A 23,337-nucleotide genomic window follows, 5' to 3' on the forward strand; every position below is an offset into this window, starting at 1 on the left:
CATGGTAAAATAATTGGCAAAGCTCAGTTGCCTAGCAACATGTTGTACTGCAGGGCTGCATAGCTGGGTGATGTCATTCCTGGCCATGGCATCCGCAGACCAAGGCGATAAAAAATGCAATGAAGTTAAAAAATTGCAGTTATCTTTGCAATTACATCATATATAGATCATTGATGCCGTTCTGAGTTGTGGATGTATGTTTTGAGATGAATTTAGTGAGCAATAAGAGATGGAGAGATTTGTCAGTGATGGGCGGGGTTGGAAGGTGGCCAGACATTATTTGTTGCATTATGGTGCTTGACTGGATTTTTAATTAAATCACAATGTATGTCTAATGCAATACAGTTTCAGAAGGTATTTAAAGGGCACCAGATATGAAAGAAAATATTGCAGGATGAATAAAGAAACATTGTGGAGACTAAAAATATCAAGGTGAGTGGGAAAAGATTTAATAGGAACCTGATGGGCAACCTTTTTTTACACAAAGGATTAGTAAGTATCTGGAAGGAGCAGATAGAGGAGGTAGTTGAAGAAGGTCATTCCGCTGACTGGATAACACATAACAACAAAATAGTTTTTCACTGTACCTCACTACACATGACAATAATAAACTAAACTAAACAGACATGTACATGGATAGGAAAGATTTAGAGGGATGTGGACCAAACATAGGCAGGTGGGACTAGTGTTGATGGGGCATCTTGGTCGGAGTGGGCAAGTTGGGCCGAAGCACCTGTTTCCACACTCTGTGACTGTGTGAAAAAGGTGCCCCCCCTGGTTCCTATTAAATCCTTCCCTTCTCACCTGAAACCTATATCCTCTGGTCCTTGGTTCCCCTACTCTGGGTAAAAGACTGTACGCTCAGCCTATCATTATCTTTTCACCTCTACTCAGGAAGGTGGATGTGCACAGTATCTTGAGAAATGTGTAGATTACAGATCTCAGTATTTGCATGTCCAACCACTTCACATGTCGAAAAGCAAGCAATCCATCTGACAGAACATAAGGAAAGGGAGCAAAAAAACATGGAACATTACAGCACAGGAAAAGGCCCTTTGGCCGACAATGTCCGTGCTGAACATGAAATACTTGGCTTAGACAGACACAGAATGTGCAAGCAGAAAAAAGTTTCAGATATAAGCTTTCCATCTTTTGTCCACCCATCTACCAATCACCCCCCCCCCCCCACTCACCCATATCCACCTATCACTTGCCAGGCTTTTCCCCACCACCACCTTTTTTGCCAGCTATATTCTCCCCTACTCCCATTAATCTGAAGAAGGGTCCCGACCCAAAACGTCATCTATCCATTCCCTCCACAGATGCTGCGCTGACCCGCTGAGTTCCACTTTGTATTTGATTTGACACACTTGGCTTACAATATACAAAACAGAATTAGCAAAAACATAAACTGTTCTCCATGTATTTTAAATGGGCTGAAATTCTTTGTCTCATTAGGTTTTCAATCTGACATTTAAATTGTTATGGCTGTAATATTGTTTTGACCCGACAGACATAAAGTGCTGTCGAAACTCAGCGGGTCAGGCAGCATCTCTGGAGAACATGGCTAGGTGATATTTTGGGTGGGGACCCTTCTTCAGACACTGGTATAAACCAGCATCTGTAGTTCCTATTTATTACATATTGTTTTGACATGACTATATTTTGCTGCTGCAACAAGAAAGAGTTTCATTGTTCCATTTGCGGACAATGACAATAAACCACTCAATTCTATATTTCATGCCTTGGTCATATCGTCTTAACAGTTTAAACTCACTTTTGCGCAGCTATTTCAAAATGTATTCATATTTTAATGATTCAAAAGGCACATCATAATCTGTGATATTTTATTTATGGCTGGATTTTTAATATGCAGGCAATGTTTTAATTAAAGGCATGTATTTTGTAGACAGCAAATGGGAAATATGGTAACAAAACCCTTTACTTGGTACATCTCTTTAAAATCCCCACACAATGCAAATAATTTTTCACCAAGTCCTGAAAAATTGGCTTAAGTCTAGACTACAGCAGCGTAAAACCATTCATTATTCAAGATAAATTTACCATGAGCAGTGAAATTCTGCATCACCACTTTTGTAGAAGCTATTTTCTTTAAGCATTTGTGTACTCTTGCTATCCTCCGCCCTGTTAGAGATGGCAGGCAATCGTTTTCAGAACATAATGCTATTACATGTTTGGGTATTGTATCGGAATGATTCGAGCTATGATATGGTAAATGCGGCATTTTTTTAAGGGTGGAAACGTCAAAGACTCTAGGGCAGAGATTTAAAGTGAAAGCGGCAAAGTTTGAAGGAGATATGCGGGGCAAGTATCTTTTTAAATACAGAGGGTGGTAGGTGCCGGTAACCAAAGACACAGTCCACAGAAGATCATAGTTGCTAAGGTTAGTGATGTGCAAGAGCCTGATGGTTACTAGGAAGAAGCTATTCTTGAACCAGGAGGTCATGGTTTTCAGGAACCTGTACCTTCTTCCCGATGGTAGCAGTGAGATGAGAGCGTGGTTAAGGTGGTGTGGGTCTTTGATGACACTGGCTGCATTTTGGAGGCAGTGCCTCCTGTAGATCCCCAATTTATGACAATTTCCAGAAATATTCCTCTCTTCAACACACACCAAAATCAGCATTTAAAAGACACTTGGACAGGTACATAGATGGGGAAGATTTAGAGGGATATGGGCCAAATGCAGACAAATAGGACTTGCTTAGATGGGGCATCGTAGTCGGCATGGGTGAATTGGGCTGAGGACCTATTTCCGTGCTGTACAACTCTAAAAATAGCCTCAACATTTCAACATGGTCATGCAGCAGTCGAGTTGCGGCCTCACAGCATCAGAGACCTGGGTTCAATTTAGACAATGGGTACTGTCTACACGGAGTTTGTACATTCTCCCTATAACCACATGGGCTTTCTCCGGGTGCTCTGGTTTGCTCCACACTGCAAAGATGTACAGGATTTTAAGGTTAATTTGGCTTCATTAAAAATTGCAAATTGTACCTAGTGTGTAAGATAGTGCTTGTGTATGGGGATTGCTGGTCAGCACAGACTCAGTGCCAAAGGGCCTGTTTCATGCTGTATCTCTAAACTAAACTAAACACCTTCTTTATTAAAAATGACAACCCTCACTGCATTTGGTGGATTAACATATTTCAGGCTCTTGTTACAAACCAAATATCAACAACTCTTTACAACGTCTGTTTGCTGTATTATTTCCAACTGAAAGGTGCAAGGACAGATGTAACACTTGCATCTCAGAGAAAGCGTCAGGTACCAATGTTAGGATTATATCCCTCAGGATCATCTCTGCTGCCAAAAGTGCTCTCTCTCTTGGATGAAACATTAAACTGAAACCTCGCCTGACCCTCCAAGCATGATCCATTAGTTCAAATGTTCATCTAACCTTCCAGTTGCGCAAATTCAAAAAGGGGAATAAATTCAGTTTAGATTCGTTTATTACTAAATCGTATACCGGGGTACAATGAAAATCTTTTGTTTTTGCGTGCTATCCAGTCAGCAGATAAGACTACACATGATTACAATCAAGCCGTCCACAGTGTACAGATACAGGATAAAGGGAATAATGTTCTTCCATGTAATCTGGCCAACACTTTAACCAGAACAATGAACTAATTATCATAGAACATAGGATATAGAATGTAGAATAGCAGAGCAGGAACAGGCCCTTTGGCACAAAATGTCTATGCCAAACATAATGCCAAGACCAACTTTTATCTGTCTGCACATAATCCATATCTTTCTCCATTCCCTGCATATTCATTTGCCAATCCAAAAGTGTCTCAAATATAGACAAAGTGCTCGAGCAATTCAACAGGTCAGGAGGACTCTCTGGAGAAAAAAGGATAGGTGACGTTTCAGGTCGGGAACTTATTCAGACTGAAAGTACGGGCGTGGGGCTGAAGAGCTGGGGGCGAGAAAAGACAAATGTAGTGAGATGAGAGCATGGCCAGGGTGGTGTGGGTCTTTGATAATGCTGGCTGCCTTTTTGAAGCAGCACCTCCTGGAGATCCCTTAGATGGTGGGGAGGTCAGTACCCATGATGGATCGGGCAGTGTCCACCATTCTCTGTCATCTCCTTTGTTCCTGGGCATTATAATTGCCAAACCAGGCCGTGATGCAACCAGTCAGTGTGGTAAACTGGGCTACGTGATTCTGTCTCGTATCACAGAGCAGACGAGAGTTGAACCTTTGGAATCCATTTGAATTTTACTGTTTAGCAGAGTTAGAACACACTGGTTGCTTAGCAACGAGCTTGCAGTTAGGGACCCACAGCACAACGGGGAAGGAAGCAATCTTAGCAGAGCTCTCTATCTCTGCAGGTCTCTGCCGAGAATGAAATGCACTTGGCTTTCTTTGCAGAGAAGATAATCTTCAAAAGTGTCTAAATATAGACGTTGAATTTTAACACCACTTTGATGCCTACAGGTAATCCTGTTCTTGGCTTGGGCAAAGATTATACAGTAGAGAGCACACTGACTGGTTGCATCACAGCCTTGTTCGGCAACTCAAACGCCCAGGAATGAAGGAGACGACAGAGTAGTGGACACTGCCCAATCTATCACAGACATTGACCTCGCCACCATCGAAGGGATCTACAGGAGGCACAGCCTCAAAAAGGCAGCCAGCATCATCAAAGACCCACATCACCCTGGCCATGTTCTCACCTCGCTGCTACCATTGGGAAGATTGTACGGGAGCCTGAAAATCGTGGACTTTATTCCCTATTATACCTTGTATTTTGGTTATTAATTTATTGTAATATTGATATACATTTATCTGTGTGTTATTTTGCACATGAGCCAAGTAAGAATTTCACTGTTGGTACATACAATTAAATAATCTTGACGTTTCAGATTGCAACCAGAGTGTATTTATTGAAGCGCAGAAATCAAAAACATTTATTCTTCCTGCTGTACAGATCGAAGAATCGCTTCATAAAAATCCTGATGATGCAACATAGAACAGTACAGCACAGGAACAGTCCCTTTGACCCACAATGTCCGTGCTGAACATGATGCTAGGACCATCACATATCTGCCTGCACATGACCTATATCCCTCCATTCCAGGCACATCCCTATGCCTATTCAAAAATCTCTTAAAACACAAAAAGCTTCAAGCCTAACCTGAAAGGACTGTCGGGGTCCCTGGACAGAGTCGAGGGAGGATGCATAGGGACAGGTGTTACATCTCCTGTGGTTGCAGGGGAAGGTATGCTCTAGTTTGTGATTTTTCCAGGCTGGGAAAAAGGTTCTAACTGTCTACTCTTTCTATGCCTCATAATTTTGTGCACTTCTACCTGGTCTCCCTGCAGCCACCAGCATTCCAGAGTAAACAGTCCAAGTCTATGTAACCTCTGCCTGTAGTTCTTAAGTTCATGAGACATAGGAGCAGGATTTGGTCATTAGGGCCATCAAATCCACTCCACCATTCAATCATGGTTGATCAATTTTTCCTTCTCAACTCCATTCTTCTGCCTTCTCCCCATAACCCTTGACAACCTCACTAATCAAGAACGTGTCAATCCCGCATTAAAAATACCCGGTCGGCCTCCACAGTGTTCTGTAGCAATGAATTCCATCAATTCCACCCACTCAGTAAAGAAATTCCTCCCCATCTCCTTTCTGAAGGTGCATCCTTTAATTCCGAGCATGTGCCCTCTGGTCCTAGACTCTCCCATGAGTGGAAACATCCTCTCCACATTCACTCTATCCAGGCCGTTCACTCTGAGGTAAGTTTGAATGAGGTTTCCCCACATCCTTCTAAACTGTAGCTAATACCCTGTTATCTAGGCATCGTTGCCACGTTTGGAACTTTAAATCATGAGTCGTTCCCAACAAGCATGTTCTTCCAGTTCAATCTCTTGCCCAATGTCTTCATTCATGAAACGCACCATATAATATTATCATTCATGATCATGGATTAATACTCGTTTGGACAAATTCATACTGAAAGGGATTGGGGGAGGCAGGGTGGGGGGGGGATGAGAACCAAATTCAAATTAATTAGATTTACAAACTGAAAAAAAATCCCAAAGTATGATTTACATTATATTAAATTATATTATATTATTTTGCAGTATTTCAAGTGCATGGGCATACAGTTGTTGCTTTACAATAATAATAAACTTTTGTAAATTGAAATTCCATTTAAATTGTGACCTGCAATTCAATAATACTAGGCTGGAGAACCAGTTCCCATCCTGTATTACGGTGATGGAAGTGATATCCATGAATATTATTGTTCTCTACCACTGCATCTCATTAAAAACATATGAAATTATTCAATTTCTATTCTCTTGAGAGAGGGACATCAAAATTGATTAACATCCACAGGTTAGCTAAGTGGCAGAGTGGGTAGGGCTGCTGCCTCGCAGCACCAGGGGCCTGGATTTGATCCTGACCTCAGGTATTGTCTCAGGTACACATACAGTGCAGAAACAGACCCTTCGGCCCAACTTGTTCACGCCGGCCAACAAATCCCAGCTGCACTAGACCTACCTGCCCGCTTTTGGTCCATATCCCTCCAAACCAGTCCTATCCATACCTTTCTAACAGTTACCTAAATGTTGGAATAGTCCCTGCCTCAACTACCTCCTCTGGCAGCTTGTTCCATACACCCACCACCCTTTGTGTGAAAAAGTTACCCCTCAGATTCCTAATAAGTATTTTCCCCTTCACCTTAAACCTACTCGATTCACCTACTCTGGGCGGGAGACTCTATGCATCTACCCAACCTATTCCTCTCATGATTTATACACCTCTATCACCCCTCATTCCCCTGTGCTCTAAGGAATAGAGTCCCAGCCTACTCAACCTCTCCCTATAGCACAGATCCTCTAGCCCTGGCAACATCCTTGTAACATTCTGTCCGTGTGGAGTTTGTACGTTCACCCTGTGATTGCATGGGTTTCCTTTGGGTGCTGCAGTTTCCTCCCGCATCCCAAAGATATGCGGGTTAATTGGCCCTCTGTAAATTGCCCCCTAGCATGTGGGAAGTGGATGGGAAAGTGGGGTAATACAGAACAAATGTGACCGGGTGAGTGATGGTCGGCATGGACTTGGTTGGCTGTATCTCTAAACGAAACCAAAATGTTGATTTTGCTTTTTAACAAGAAAGGTTAGATTTGTGTTCTCTGTTTCATGCAACACATTCATTTTAACTTCTAATACGTTATTATTTCATTGTGATTTAATTAGTGTAAGTATTACATCAGGCAATGTTTTTACACCACAGCAATCTGCTCCAATTCAATTATCTTTCCTGTTTTATAATTAATTGATTTTCAACTGTAGAACACTTGAAAATCACAAATCGATTCTCTTCAAAACAAAAAACTATCAATTATATTTATTCTCAAATGCTGCTGTTAATTTAAGATAGATGAATGAAAGTGGATGATTGCGTTTTTAAATAGGGGCAAGCAGACAAACTGAAGAACCATACAACAAACATTTCACGCCTCTTCGCTCCTTAACTCACACCTTTTGTTTTTTCATCTCTGCCCTTTGTCCACATATCTGCCAATCAAACCCCCCTCCCCCTCATCTGTATCCACCTAACACCCTGCAAATGCAGGAGATGCAACACCTGTCCCTATACCTCCACCCTCAATTCTGTCCAAGGACTCCCGACAGTGAGGTAGAGGTTCACCTTGCACCTGCTCCAACCTCATCTACTGTATCCACTGTTCCAGTTGTGGATTCCTGTATATCGGCGAAACCAAGCACAGGCTCGCCGATCGTTTCAATAGACAATAGGGGCAAGAGTAGGCCATTCGGCCCCTCGAGGCAGCACCGCCATTCAATATGATCATGGCTGCTCATCCTCAATCAGTACCTCATTCCTGCCTTCTCCCCATATCCTTTGACTCCGCTATCTTTAAGAGCTCTGTCTAGCTCTCTCTTGAAAGCATCCAGAGAACCAGCCTCCACCGCCCTCTGAGGCAGAGATTTACACAGACTTACAAGTCTCTGTGTGAAAAAGTGTTTCCTCATCACCGTTTTAAATGGCTTACCCCTTATTCTTAAAATGTGGCTCCTGGTTCTGGACTCTCCCAACATCGGGAACATGTTTCCTGCCTCTAGCGTGTCCAAACCCTCAGCAATCTTATATGTTTCAATAAGATCCCTCTCATCCTTCTAAATTCCAGTGTATACAAGCCCAACCACTCCAATCTATCAACATATGACAGTCCCGCCATCCCGGGAATTAACCTGGTGAATCTACGCTGCTCTCCCTCAATAGCAAGAATGTCCTCCCTCAAATTGGGAGACCAAAACTGCACACTATACTCCAGGTGTGGTCTCACTAGGGCCCTGTACAACTGCAGAAGGACCTCTTTGCTCCTATACTCAACTCCTCTTGTCATGAAGGCCAACATGCCATTTGCTTTCTTCACTGCCTGCTGCACCTGCATGCTTACTTTCAGTGACTGATGTACAAGCGCCCCCAGATCCTGTTGCACTTCCCCTTTTCCCAATTTGACTCCATTTAGATAATAATCTGCATTCCTGTTTTTGCCACCAAAGTGGATAACCTCACATTTATCCACATTAAACTGCATCTGCCATGCATCTGCCCACTCATCCAATCTGTGTGTCACCCTGCATCCTCATAGCATCCTCATCACAGTTCACACTGCCACCCAGCTTTGTGCCATCAGCTAATTTGCAAATGTTACTTTCGCTGAACACCTGCGCTCAGTCTGCCTAAACCTACCTAATCTCCCAGTTGCTAAACAGTTTAAATCCCCCCCCCCCCCCCCCTTCCCACACTGACCTTTCTGTCCTGGGCCTCCTCCATTGTCAGAGTGAGGCCCAGTGCAAATTGGAGTAACAACACCTCATTTCGCTTGGGCAGCTTACACCCCAGCAGTATGAAAAATGACTTCTGTAACTTCAAGTAACTCTTGCTTTCACGCTCTCTCCATCCATCCCCCTTCCCAGTTCTCCGACTTGTCTGACTGTCCCTGATTACATTTTATCACTGCTTAAGAAGGAACTGCAGATGCTGGAAAAATGGAAGGTAGACAAAAATGCTGGAGAAACTCAACGGGTGAGGCAGCATCAATGGAACGAAGGAATAGGTGACGTTTCGGGTCTCGACCTGAAACATCACCTATTCCTTCGCTCCATAGATGCTGCCTCACCCACTGAGTTTCCCCAGCATTTTTGTCTACCTTTTTATATACCAACCGGAAGTGGCGGCGCTGCCCTGGCAGCAGCGGCTCGCCTGCAGTCCGTTTGTTTTTACTTTTTTGTGTTGTTTTTTTTCGTTTTGTCTAGTTAAGTTTTTGGTTTTTAGGTTGTGTTTATGTGGGGGGGGGGGGGTTTAAACGGGGCTTGCTGTCTCTCCCTTCGGGGGAATGCGACTTTTTTGTCGTATCCCCCTTCTCTGCCTCCGTCTGCGCTGAGGCCTAATGGCGGAGCTGGCGACCTCGAGACTCCGGAGGCAGAGCCAGTCAGGACTTGCCCTGGGCTCGCTCCCGTGAGGGCGGTCCGGCTCGAGGCTGGAACGGCGATCCCGTGAGGGGCTGTGATGCTCCCGTGAGGGCGGCCTGGCGCAGGGCTGAGACTCTCCCGTGAGGGGCTGTGGCGCTCCCGTCAGGGCGGCCCAGCCCGAGGGTGGAATGGCGCTCCCGTCGGAGCGGCCCAGCTCGAGGGAGGTACGGCGCTCCGGTCGGAGCGGCCCAGCTCGAGGGTGGAATGGCGCTCCCGTCGGAGCGGCCCAGCTCGAGGGTGGAATGGCGCTCCCGTCGGAGCGGCCCAGCTCGAGGGAGGTATGGCGCTCCCGTTGGAGCGGCCCAGCTCGAGGGAGGAACGGCACTCACGTGAGGGCGATCCGGCTAGGGACTGGAACGGTGCTCCGGTGGCTGGGACGGCGTTCTGGCAGTGGTGACCTGAGTCTGGGGTTCAGCCGCGGGCCAGCGGCTGTGTCCGCTGGACTGGAGGGCGGCAGCTTCGACCACCCCGGGCCGCGGTGTTTGAGCCGGCCCGTTTGCGGGGTTCGGTGAGCCGCGGGACTGGTTGTACCATCGCCCGGTGGGGTATCGCCTCAGCGCAGAGGGAGAAGAGGAGGGAAGAGACTGCAGCCCTAAGATTTTTGCCTCCACCACAGTGAGGAGGTGTTTGGAGGACTCACTGTGGTGGATGTTAATTTGTGTTTGTTGTTGTTTATTATTGTATGTATGACTGCAGGCACGAAATTTCGTTCAGACCGTAAGGTCTGAATGACAATAAAGGTAATTCTATTCTATTCTATTCTATCTCTGCTTGCTTTGTTGTTACCTACTCCTAACTAGCAATGATCTGTTCCACATATTCCTTGATCTCCAACCCCTTTGATGTCTCATTCTCACATCTTGCACTTCCTTATCTCTGTATCTCCCCCTCCCTCTCAATCTGAACAGTCTCGACCCTAAACGTCACCCATTCCTTCCCTCCAGAGATACTCCCTTTCCTGCTGAGTTACTCCAGCAATGTAACTATCCACCTATCACTTGCTAGATTGCTTTTCTGACCACGCCTACTGCAATCAGCCTGAAGGAGGAAGAAATAGGTATAGTACAAGGACAAAAACAATGCCCCTAGTCTATGTACTTTGGAGCTTATAGTGTTTAATAGTCTTGTAGTATTTGGCTCATATCCCTCGAAATGTTTCCTATCCTTGTACCTGTCCAAATGTATTTTAAAAGCTACTAGACTAAGTGGAACCCATTAGGTCCCTGTCATACAGGAGGCCTGGTCCCCCAACGCAACCCATTCCCTAACACAATATTCCACCACTCACCCGTTCCCCCAACACAACCTGTTCCCCCAACGCAAAACTCCACCACTCATGCATAGCCCCCAACTGCATAAGCACGGCTCATTTCCCCTCATTCCACAACTCTCCCTCCCTCTCCTCCTTACCCTTCCTCCTCTTTCCCCTCTACTCCTGCCCTCCCCAATCTCTCCCTCACCTCTCCTTTCCCCTACCCCAGTCACTCCCTCCCTCCATAACTCTCCCCTTCCTACCGCCCTCCTATCTCTCTATCCCCAGCCACCCCCACTACTCACCTCCCCCTAACCCCTCCACTATCCCTCCTCACCACCCCCACTGCCCTCCTATCCCTCCATTCCCCACTACCTACCTCCCCCACTCTCCCTCCTCCCCCTCTATTCCCTCTCCCCCCCCCCACACACTGCTGCCTCACCTTCTCCACTTTCCCCCCCTCTCCCTCCCTGAACATCTTCTCCCTCAATCACCCCATTCTCCCTCCTCCTCGCCTCTCCATGATCTCCAGGGTGCCGCTCCTTTCCATCCTTGTGTGCCAGGAGCAGCAGTGCTGCCGCCCTCAGAGCCAGGCTCAGCGCCCAGGCCTCGGAATGGCACGGTTTCTCCCCGCCCCCCGGGCCCTGAGCAGCAGCAGCAGCCGGCCTCAGATCCAGTCTCAGCGCCCAGGCCCCAGATCGTCGTCTTGGCCTCTCCCCGTCCCTAGAGCCGGCCACTGTCACCTGCAGATGCAGCTCCAAGGCGGCATATCCCCGCGGGCCCGGGGCGGCAGAAATTAAAATGTAAGTAATCTTACCTGTGTCACCGTTGTGAAAAAAAGATGGTGATCTGAATTCTGGAAAGGCCCCAACTGCACAGGCGTGGCTGAGGATCCTTTGGGTGCTCTTTGCGACGCCAGTAAAGATGCACACGGGAACTCTCCCCCAACTGCGCATGCGCGGGTGGGGACGCTGTTTTAAGTTTGTTTTTTTAAAAACATTAATAACTTTTGAAATATACTATCAATCTGAACAAAACCTGTTTCATTTACAGCACAGGACAATGGTGAGTAAGGTGCAGCAAAATTTGTAGCGTTTTTGTGCAAATAGAGGTACAATGCAAACCTGCAGATAACAAGATTAGAGTTTTAGTTATATAATAATATAGATTATAGTATATCCAACAACCTCCTCTGGCAGCTCATTTCATATACCCAACACTGTGTGAAAAAGGTGTACCTCAGGTTCCTATAAAATCTTTCCCCCCCTCATCTTAAACCTATGTCCTCTGGTTCTTGATTCCCTAACTCTGGCTAAAAGACTGTGCATTCATAAATGATTATTATATATTTATCTCGGAGTACAGTGTTTATGGGCCTGTTTAAGCTGCTGCAAGTAAGAATTTCATTGTTCCATTGTTGGTACAGATGACAATTAAACACTTGTCTCAACTTCTTCATGGGCAGGTGTCTAACTTCAACTAATGCAATGGCTTCATAAGTTCCCAAGTCACAGGACCTATTGACATGGCTTCCATAAGTTCCCAAGTCATGGGAGCAGAATTAGGCCATTCAGCCCATTGAATTTACTTTGCCATTCAATCATGGCAGATCTATCCTTCCCTCTCAACCTTATTCTCCTGCCTTCTCCCCATAACCTTTGACAATCCCTGTTTTAAAAACACCTAATGACATGGCCTCCACAGCTGTCTGTGGCAATGAATTCCACAGATTCACCACCCTCTAACCAAATATATTCCTCCTGATGTCCATTCTTAGGGTACATCCTTTTATTAGGCTTCACCATTCTCTTTCACATCCAAACTGGAGTCCAATATGATTGTGTAGGAGAGCATCAAACTATTTCCTTCCCCCAATCTTTCTTTCCAATAAAAAAGACATTTGCTAAATGAATGGACACCTCCTCAGAGTCTCCCAATCACAAACCAAAAATTACATTTAGAACATAGAATAGTACTGCATGGGAACAGGCCCTTCAGCCCACAATTTCTATGCTGATCATGATGCCAAGTTAAACTAATCTCTTCTGCCTGCACGTGGTCCATATCCGTCTATTCACTGCATATCTATGCACCTATCTAAAAAGGCTATTAAAAGCCATTATTGTGAACCATATTATCCACGACCTCAACCCTCGTGGAAAAACATTAAAGGAGATGTGTCCCACTTTGCCCCACTCACCTTAAAAGCTATGCTCTCTAGTCTTTGACATTTCAATCCTGAGAAAAGATTCTGACTGTCTACCCTATCAAAGCCTCTCATAATTTGATATACTTCTATCAGGTCTCCTTGCCACCTCTGATGATCCAGATAAAACAATCCAAGTCAAGCAGGGAATAAAAGCATCTGGATCATGTACAGGCAGATGAGATCAGTTTAGCTAGGCTTCATATTCGGCACAAACACTGTGGGCCAAAGTGTCCATTCCCGTATATATCTATGCCTCTCATAATTTCATAAACCTCTACCAAAGCTTCCCTCAACTTCCGATGTTCCAGAGAAAACAATCCAAGTCTATCCAACTACTCCCTGTAGCTGAAACCCTCTAATGCAGCCAGCATTCTGGTAAACCTCCACCGTACCCTCTGCAACCTCTCCCTGTAGCTGAAACCCTCTGATGCAGGCAGCATTCTGGTAAACCTCCTCTGCACCAATCAGTGTGCTGTTGTTTCACCTACTAAGCAGGTCCTGTAAGACAGCCCAAAATTACTCCCACCCCACTGATACCAGTGTCCTAGTTTGATCCACAAAATTGAAAACACAAGGTGCCACAGAAGGCAGCTCCAGACTGATCAACTATCCTGGGAAAGATCACCCTGAAGAGGATCATGAATGTTGAACCCTTTCTGGATGTTGGCAATCATAAATTCATAAGACACGGGAGCAGAATTAGGCCACTCAGCCCATCAAGTCTGCCACACCATTCGATCATGGCTGATCCATTTTTCCCCTCTCAGCCTCGTTCTCACCGTAACCGATGGCAAAAACATGTCAATCAATGCCCAATAACTTGGCTTCCACAGCCATCGGTGGCAATGGTTTCCACAGATTTACCACTCTCTCGCTAATTAAATTCCTCCTCATCTACTTTTTAAAGGTACGTCCTTTTATTCTGAGGCTGTGCCTTCCGGTCCTAGACTCCCACAGAGAGCGAGCATAACTGAGGAATCCAACACAGGATCTGACACCAAAACCAAAGAGAATATAAATTAGGTTATTTGGCCCATCTAGCCTACTCCGCCATTCAATCATGGCTGATCCATCTTTCCCTTTCAAGCCCATTCTCCTGCCTTTTCCCCGTAACCCTTAACAGCCTTACTAATCAAGAATCTGTCAATCTCTGACTAAATAAATACCCAGGAATAGCTGAAGGAAACATAGAAAATAGGTGCAGGAGTAAGCCATTTGGCCCTTTGAACCAGCACCGCCATTCAATATGATCATGGCTAATCATCCTAAATCAGTACCCCGTTCCTGCTTTCTACCCATATCCCTTGATTCCATTAGCCCTAAGAGCTATATCTAGCTCTCTTAAAAACATCCAGATTCACAACTCTCTTGGTGAAAATGTTTTTCCTCATCTCAGCCCTAAATGACCTACCCCTTATTCTTAAACGGTGACTTCTGGTTCTGGACTGCCACAACATGGAGAACTCAGCGGGTCAGGCAGCATCTCTGGAAGAACGGACAGGTGACATTTCAGGTCGGGACCCGCAAAACGTCACCTATCCAGGTCCTCCAGAGATGCTGTCTGACCTGATAGACATAGAAACATAGAAAATAGGTGCAGGAGTAGGTCATTCGGCCCTTCGAGCCTGCACCGCCATTCAATATGATCATGGCTGATCATCCAACTCAGTATCCTGTACCTGCCTTCTCTCCATACCCCCTGGTCCCTTTAGCCACAAGGGCCACATCTAACTCCCTCTTAAATATAGCCAATGAACTGGCCTCAACTACCTTCTGCGGGAGAGAATTCCACAGATTCACCACTCTCTGTGTGAAAAATGTTTTCCTCATCTCGGTCCTAAAAGATTTCCCCTTTATCCTTAAACTGTGACCCCTTGTTCTGGACTTCCCCAACATCGGGAACAATCTTCCTGCATCTAGCCTGTCCAACCCCTTAAGAATTTTGTACGTTTCTATAAGATCCCCCCTCAATCTTCTAAATTCTAGCGAGTACAAACCGAGTCTATCCAGTCTTTCTTCATATGAAAGTCCTGACATCCCAGGAATCAGTCTGGTGAACCTTCTCTGTACTCCCTCTATGGCAAGAATGATGAGTTACTCCAGCAGTGACGGTGTTTTGTTCAGGTTTCTGCCATCTGCAGTTTCTGGTGTCTCCATTGAAACTTGAAGCACGTGCAAGAATGACTTAATGAGGTGGTACACTTTCATCAGCACCACCTGAAGAAAATCCTTGACATAGATTTTGAGGATCGTTGTACTGATACCAAATGCCAAAACCACAGCATTACACCATTAATGATCAATATTAGGTGCAATGGACAAGAAGCTGTCAGCACATGTCCAGCATAGTTACCGTTACATGCCAAAAGATAGTAGGGCCAGTGAAAATTATTCAAAGACGTTAAGAATTTTTATGATTGACTGAAAGACAGCATGGAATGACGTGGAACAGGCGCTTCGGCCCACTGATTCCACGCCGCCCAATCATCACCCATTCACACCAATTCTATGCTATCCCACTTTCTCATCCACCCAATACACACAAGGGGCAATTTACAGAGGCCAATTAACTTATAAACCCACACGTCTTGGGATATGGGAGCAAACCGGAGCACCCAGAGGAAAGCCATGTGGTTACAGGGAGAACGTGCAAACTCCACACAGACAGCATCCGAGGTCAGGATCGAACCGAAGACTCTGGCGCTGAGGCAGCAGCTCTATCCACTGCGCCACTCTAACGACTTTGCAATCCTAGTTGGCTACATACACCTTATTTAAACAAATTAAATATTAAAATAGCATTCTTAATAGCAAGCAGAAAACAAAGTTGTTGCAATAACTTTATTTCATCCCATCCTTGTCCATTTCATCTCTGAATAATTAATAAGAGTTTTTATTGCTACTGTAGGTACTGGTAGATAAAAGAGAGCACTCTACCTGCTTCCCATCTAATGTGTACAAGCGTTTAACTGCTCCAGAATCCAACTTGATGGCATCAGTGATGTCCGTAAGCACCTGGTCAAAGGAATGTGCAGTCTTCTTATTCAGCAGGATTCGCACAGCCTTCCGTGGCTTCACGCCGCTCCTGATGATGGTCACCAACTTGGGACGGATATAGTCTTTGCTCTCCCTCGTCTCGAAGGGAGCTGCCTTCGAGCTGCTGATGGGCACAGGGGTACGATTTGCCCCACTCGCCTTGACGTTCACTGACCAATTTGGGTTGACGTTCTTGGTGTAGTCGACCTTCCGATATGGTTCCACAGATGCGCAAACATAACTTTCCCCTGAGGAATGACAACGGTGCACAAATAATGTTCATGAGTTCAACAGTTAGAAGAGCCGAATTAGGCCATTCGGCCCATCAAGTCTACTCCGCCATTCAATCACAGCTGATCTGTGTTTGTAGGAAGGAACTGCAGATACTGGTTTAAACCAAAGATAGACACAAAATGCTGGAGTAACTTAGCAGGACAGGCAGCATCTCTGAAAAGAAGGAATGGGCGATGTTTCGGGTCGAGACCCTTCTTCAGACTGATCTATGTTTTTCTCTCAACCCTATTCTCCTGCCTTCACCCCATAACACCCGACACCCTTACTAATCAAGAATCTGTCAACCTCAACCTTAAAAATACCCAATGACTTGGCCTCCACCACCGTCTGTAGCAATGAATGCCACAAATTCACCAAATTATCTGATTCTGACGTCCTTTTATTCTGAGGCTGTGCCCTCTGGTCCTAGATGTTCCCACTAGTGGAAACATCCTCTCCGCATCCACTCTATCCAGGCCTTTCACTATTCAGTAAGTTTCAATGCGGTACCCCGTCATCCTTCTAACCTCCAGCGAGTACAGGCCCAGTGCCATCAAAAGCTCATTGTTTAATTGTGACAGTTCTACATTAAAACAAAATTAATTATAAAATGCCACATACGGTGTACAATTAGTGATACCGCAACACAGAACAGTGCAGCACAGAAACAGGCCCTTTGGCCCACAATGGTTGTGCCAACCATGATGCCAAGCCCACCTCTCATTTACCTGCACCTGATCCATATCCCTCCATTCCCTGCATATCCATGTGCCTATCCAAAAACCCCTTCAATGCCACTATTGTATCTGCTTCTGCCACCATCCCCGGCAGTGAGTTCCAAGCACTCAGCACCCTCTGTGTAAAGAAACTTGTCCTGCACATCTCCTTTAAACTTTGCCCACGTCACCTTAAAGCTATGCCCTATGTCTCTGACATATTCACCCTGGGAAAAAGTTTCTGATGGTCTTTGACGGTTTCTGACCGTTTACCCTATCTGTGCCTCTAATAATTTTATCTATTTCCATACTGTTGTCTGAAGAAAGGACCCAACCAAACAGTTGTCTTTCCATTCATTTACTTTAGGGACAGACCTTTTGCCCACTGGTCCGCGCCGACCAGCGATCACCCTGCACACTAGCACTATCCTACACACGAGGGACAATTTAAATTTTACAGAAGCTAATTAACCTAGAAACTTGCATGTCTTTGGAGTGTGGGAGAAATCCACACCCAGAGAAAATCCACACAGGTCACGGAGAGAATGTACAAACTCCGTACAGACAACACCCGAGGTCAGGATCGAACCCGAGTCTCCGACGTAGAAAGGCAGCAACTCTACCATTGCACCACAGTGTCTCCACAGATGCTGTCTGTCCTGCCGAGTTCCTTCAGCATTTTGTGTGTTGCAGAAGGCAGAAGAAGCTGGGCATGCTGGGCAGAGGACAGGGCAGTCAGAGTGCCTCTAGCCCCAGTACACCAGTCCCACCCACCCCTTCCCCCCACATCCCCTCTACATCTCTCGTTAGACAATGGCATAGAATGGAATAGATAAAAGACTTGCCACATCATGCAACATTTATATCAGCCAGGAGTTTGCTAACATCATAGCTCATAGTACAAATGATAGGAAACAAAGAGTATTGTTAGAATAAGAGACACAAAATATGCAAGCAGAAATAAAATGGAGCTTCAGCTAGAGGAATAAACGGCAGTTCTAAAGAGTGTGCCAAAATAGAAACACCTAGATATAAGTGCTTACAATATGGCAAAGAGCACTAAAGCAGGACAATTATGTTTAACATGTACAATACATTGCGTAGAGCCACACAGCGAGTCCTTTCAGCCATCCAAATCCATACTGACCACAAACAACCCTCTTACACTAGTTGGTCCAAAAGACCCATTTCTAAGCTGTATGAATCTGTGATGTGCAAAGCCAATTCATGTTCAGGGGAATGGGTCTTACTGGAATACTCTACAAGGGCCAGCATACACCACAATGGGCCAAATGACCTCCTTCAATGCCAGAACAATACTATGAATATAAAATGCGGGAAGGCACAATTGGTAGAGCTGCTGTCTCACAACGCCAGAGACCGGGTTCAGTCCTGATCTCGGGTACTGTCTGTGTGGAGTTAGCACGTTCTCCTTGTGACCACGTGGGTTTCCTCCGGGTGCTCCCACATTGCAAAGACATGCGGGCATGTGACCTCTTCTGGGTGCTCCAGTTTCCTCCCACATTGCAAACACATGCAGGTTTGTAGGTTAATTGGCCTCTGTAAATTGTCCCTAGTGTGTCAGGAGTGGATGAGAAGTGGGATAACATGGAACGTGATCAATGATCAGAGTGGACTCAGAGGCCCAAAGGGCCTGTTTCCATGCTGTATCTTTAAAAACTATAGTATTAATGGTATTGAAGATAATGTCAATAGAAAAATACAGAAATGACAAAACATATAAATAATATTAGCTTTGGTTTGAAAAATAAGGTTCTACACAATAATACAGAAGCAATATAGAGTAATAACAAAGAACTGCATATGCTTCTTTATACCAAAGATAGACACAATATGCTGGAATAGGTCAGCAGGTCAGGCAGCATCTCTGGAGAAAAAGGATGGGTGATGTTCCAGGTCGGGACCCTTCTTCAGACATGAAGGCTTAAATCAACTCCACATGGCTATCTCAGAGTTAAACACAAGTGGGAGCGTGTGTACGTGTATGAGAGTATTGATGAGATACAATACGCTATTAAAATTGAGAGATATCAGTCAGGAAGAGCATTTAATAGATCTTCGTTGGGCAGAGAAGGAGAGAGAGCATGCAAGAGTAATGGGAATAACTCGCACATCCCACCAGGCTCAGATAGAAGTCTTTAATATTCACGTATTCTGTAAGAAGCAGAAACAGATCGAGATCCAAAGGCAGTGTATCAAGTGGATTCAGGACAGCTTTCAGAAAATGAGAAGCAACATGCCTGAATCAGTCAATAATCTTACCATAATTGAAGGCTTGTCCCACCCCAGTCATTCCTGCTTCTCTCCACTCCCATCCGGCAATATTTGGATGATAATTAATTTGGTTTTAGTGTTGGTTTTATTATAATTGTGTTATATTAAATATGTCTATGATCAAGACTTGGTTCTCAAGGTCGGTGGAGATTAAGTAGATATTGGTATTAGTATCATTATTGTGTTTACTGCCTCAGGTATTGCAGAGAATTGTAGACGGGGCCCAGACCATCGCACAAACCGACCTCCCTTCCATTAACTCCATTTATACTTCACACAGTCTCGGCAAGGCCATCAGCATAATCAAGGACAAGTCACACCCTGGCCATTCCCTCTATTCTCCCATCGGGCGAAAGGTATAGGTAGGAACTGCTGGTGCTGGTTTACACCAAATGCTGGAGTAACTCAGCAGGTCAGGCAGCATCTCTGGAGAAAAGGAACGGGTGACGTTTCGGGTCGAGACCCTTCTTCAGACTGACAGTCAGGGGAGAGGGAAACTCGAGATGTGAAAAGGTAAGGTGTGAAAACGATAGATCGTGTGAAAATGCACACCAGATTCAGGGACAGTTTCTTCCCAGCTGTTATCAGGAAACTGAACCATCCTACCACAACTAGAAAGCAGTCCTGAACTACTATCTACCTCATTGGAGTTTAGTTTTAATTTAGAGATAAATTGCAGAAACAGACACTTCGCCCCACTGATTCCACACCGACCAGTGATCCCCGCACATTAATACCATCCTACGCACATTAGGGATAATTTACATTTATACCAAGCCAATTAACCTACAATCCTGTACGTCTTTGGAGTGTAGGAGGAAACCGAAGATCTTGGAGAAAACCCACCCGGTCACGGGGAGAACTTACAAACTCCATACAGCCATCACCCGTAGTTGGGATCAAATCCAGGTCCATGGCTTTGTATGGCAGCAACTCTACCACTGTGTCACTGTGCCTTGGACTATCTTTGATTGGACTTTACTGGCTTTATCTTGCACTAAACATTATTCACATTATTCCCTTCATCATGTAACTGTATACAGTGAATGGCTCAATTGTAATCATGTATTGTCTTTCCATTGACTGGTTAACACGCACCAAAAGCTTTTCAATGTACCTCGGTTCACATGACAATAAACTAAACTAAACAGAAAAGCAGCCAACAAAATCAAAGACTTGTGCCACCCTGGCCATTCCTTCTTCTCCTGGCTCCCGTCCAGCAGAAGGTACAAAAGCTTGAAAGCATGCACCACCAGACTCAGCAAATAGCTTTTTCCCTTGTGTTATCCGGCTTCTGAATGGTCCTTGCATAAGCTAGGGTATTGTCTGATTCACCTCTACCCCATTGCAGGCGTTGGACTTTGTCTATGGAACAGATGCGCCACAGAACGGTATTCTGCACTCTGGATCTTCCTCTTTGCTCTACCTATTGTACTTGAGTTTGGCTTGATAGTATTTATGTATATTATTATCTGATCTGATTGAATAGCAAAACAAATCTTTTCATTGTACCTCAGGACATGTGACAATAATAAGCCTAAACCTAAATAAACAATCAAGAGAAAGCACTGGCTGGATTCAACATATTAGGAAGAGTCAACGGGAAAACTAATGAGCTTTCAATCACAAAAAAGCCACAAAATGCTGGAGTAACTCAACAGGTCAGGCAGCATCTGTGGAGAATGTGGATATATGAATCAGTAAGTTAGGTGACTACACCTACTCCACAATAACTCAAAACAAGTTTGCAGATGACACAATTGTGGTGGGTCAGATCACGAACAGTGATGAGACAGAGTACAGGGAGGAGATAGGCCACTTAGTGACATGGTGTCAGGACAACCTCTTCCTCAATGTCAGCAAGATGAAGGAGCTAGTTATCGACTTTGGGAAGTAGGGGTGGAGTACATACCCCAACCAGCATCAATGGCGAGGAGACGGATGAGAGCTTCAAATTCCAAGGAGAAAATATCACCAATTTGTCCAGGACCAACATTAGGCCCAAGAAAGCACACCACGTCTCTACTTCCTCAGAGGACCGAGGATATTCGGCATGTTTCCAATGACTCTGTCTAATTTCTACAGATGCGCCACAGAAAGCAAGCTGTCCCATTGCATCACAGCTTGGTTTTGAAACAGCTCTGCCCAAGATCGGAAGAATTTACAGAGATTTGGAATGTAATCCAGTCCATCACACACACCAGTCTCCCCACCATTGACTCTATCCACACTTCACGCGGCCTCAGAAAAGCAAATGGTGGTGCCAGATAAAAATCAAGGAAAGCAGGGTTGTGGATGTAGCCCAGCTCATCACGCAGACCAAATTCCTCACCATTGACTCCATCTGCACTTCACATGGCCTCAGGAAAACAGCCAACATAATCAGGCCACTCACCACCACCCCCCCCCCCCCCCTTTCATTTCTCCTTCTCCCCGTCTCTTCTGGCAGAAAAACAGAAGTTTGAGAGCGTGCACCACCACATTCAAGAGTAACTTCTTCCCCTCTGTTACCAGGCTCTTGAAACATCCCATATGCCAAGGATGAATTCCTGATCTTCCAATCTACTCTTGAAATCCTTGCACTTTCTTTGCAGTTGTAAAGCTACATGCTGCACTTTCAATTTTCCCTTTTGTACCGTCAGATGTTCTCATGTATGGTGTGATTTGAGAATAGTTGAGAGATTAGCTGATGGATAGAAAGTGCCATTTTAGTTCATAGAGAATCAGAAGAGAATTGAGGGCTTGATGTAGTCATACAGCACGGAAACAGGCCCTTCGACCCTACTAGTCCACGCTAGACCAAGATGTCACTTTGAATCAATGACATGGAATCAAAAAATACGTGGGAAGAAAAATGAATAACACTAATTATTTCATTTTGCAAAGTGATTAAAAACATTCAAACAGTAAAAAGATCATGTGGAATCAGTGTGCAGTCAGTCCATCATAATAATCAACAAAGAACATTGAATTGTTTCAAAGATAAAACATGAATGTCATGGAGTAAATCAGCGGGTCAGGCAACATCTCTGGAGAAAAAGGATAGGCGATGTTTTGGATCGGGTTCCTTCAGACTTAAAAAAGTGTTGAATTATTTCATATTGATTATGTTCCTTCCTCATTCACACAAATTTGTTTAGTTTAGTTTTGAGGCATAGTGTGGAAACAGGGACTTCAGCTCACCGACTCCACGCTGACCATCTATACCCGTTCATACTAGTTCTATGTTATCCCACTTTCTCATCCACTCCCTACACACTAGGGACACTTTACAGGGGCCACTTAACCTACAAACCCACATATCTTTGGGATGTGGGAGGGAGACCGAGGATCAGGAGGAAACCCACACGGTCACATGGAGAATATGCAAACTCCACACTGACAGCAACCAAGTTCAGGATTGAACCTGGTCTCTGGCGCTGCGAGGCAACGGTTCTATCCGTTGTGCCACTGTGCCATCCCCTTGTGAATTCTCTTAAACCATCACCCAGTATATTATTGTTTTTTATAGCCTTTAACAATCTCTCTCCAGTTAAGTGAACTCTATTTACTGAACATTTATTGTAAAATAATATCCAAGCACAAAGCCCTGTGTTTTCACTGGGGAAAGGCAAAAATGGCTTGGATATCCTTAGCTGGAAGATGTGTTGAGAATTAATTTACTGGCACATTGTGTGATCACTGGAGGGAGAGGGAAAGGAAGGGTGGCCTCTTGTTTAGTTTTGTTTACAAGTATGTTAATTTACAAGTACAAAATGACAACCAAAACACTTTTCTAAGGAGAGAACAATCGAAAAAAATGTACGCAAGGATAGCAAAGGTTAAGAGGGATATGGGCCAAACATGGGCAGGTGGGACAACTATAGATGGGGCATCTTGGTCAACATGCGCATTTAGGGCCGAAGGGGCTGCTTCCGTGTTGCATGACTCAATGATACGTCAGAGTATTGAGTAAAGAAGTTGGGAGTTTATAATACAGTTGTACAAGACATTGGTGAGTCCAAATTCAGAGTATTGT

At 44.9% G+C, this 23,337-nt stretch overlaps 1 protein-coding gene across 2 annotated transcripts in view; it reads right to left on the reverse strand.

The window, feature by feature from the left end:
• The window catches only part of dclk1 (doublecortin like kinase 1), a 183,738-nt gene that overhangs the window by 153,740 nt on the left and 6,661 nt on the right, over window positions 1-23,337 (reverse strand). For both annotated transcript variants that reach the window (XM_033022909.1, XM_033022908.1), the window contains exon 3: window positions 15,937-16,283. In XM_033022909.1, the coding sequence (XP_032878800.1) occupies window positions 15,937-16,283 (347 nt within the window). The remainder of the gene's footprint in view (window positions 1-15,936; window positions 16,284-23,337) is intronic.

The sequence above is a fragment of the Amblyraja radiata genome, chromosome 6 (assembly GCF_010909765.2).
Source record: "Amblyraja radiata isolate CabotCenter1 chromosome 6, sAmbRad1.1.pri, whole genome shotgun sequence".
Lineage (NCBI taxonomy): Eukaryota > Metazoa > Chordata > Chondrichthyes > Rajiformes > Rajidae > Amblyraja > Amblyraja radiata.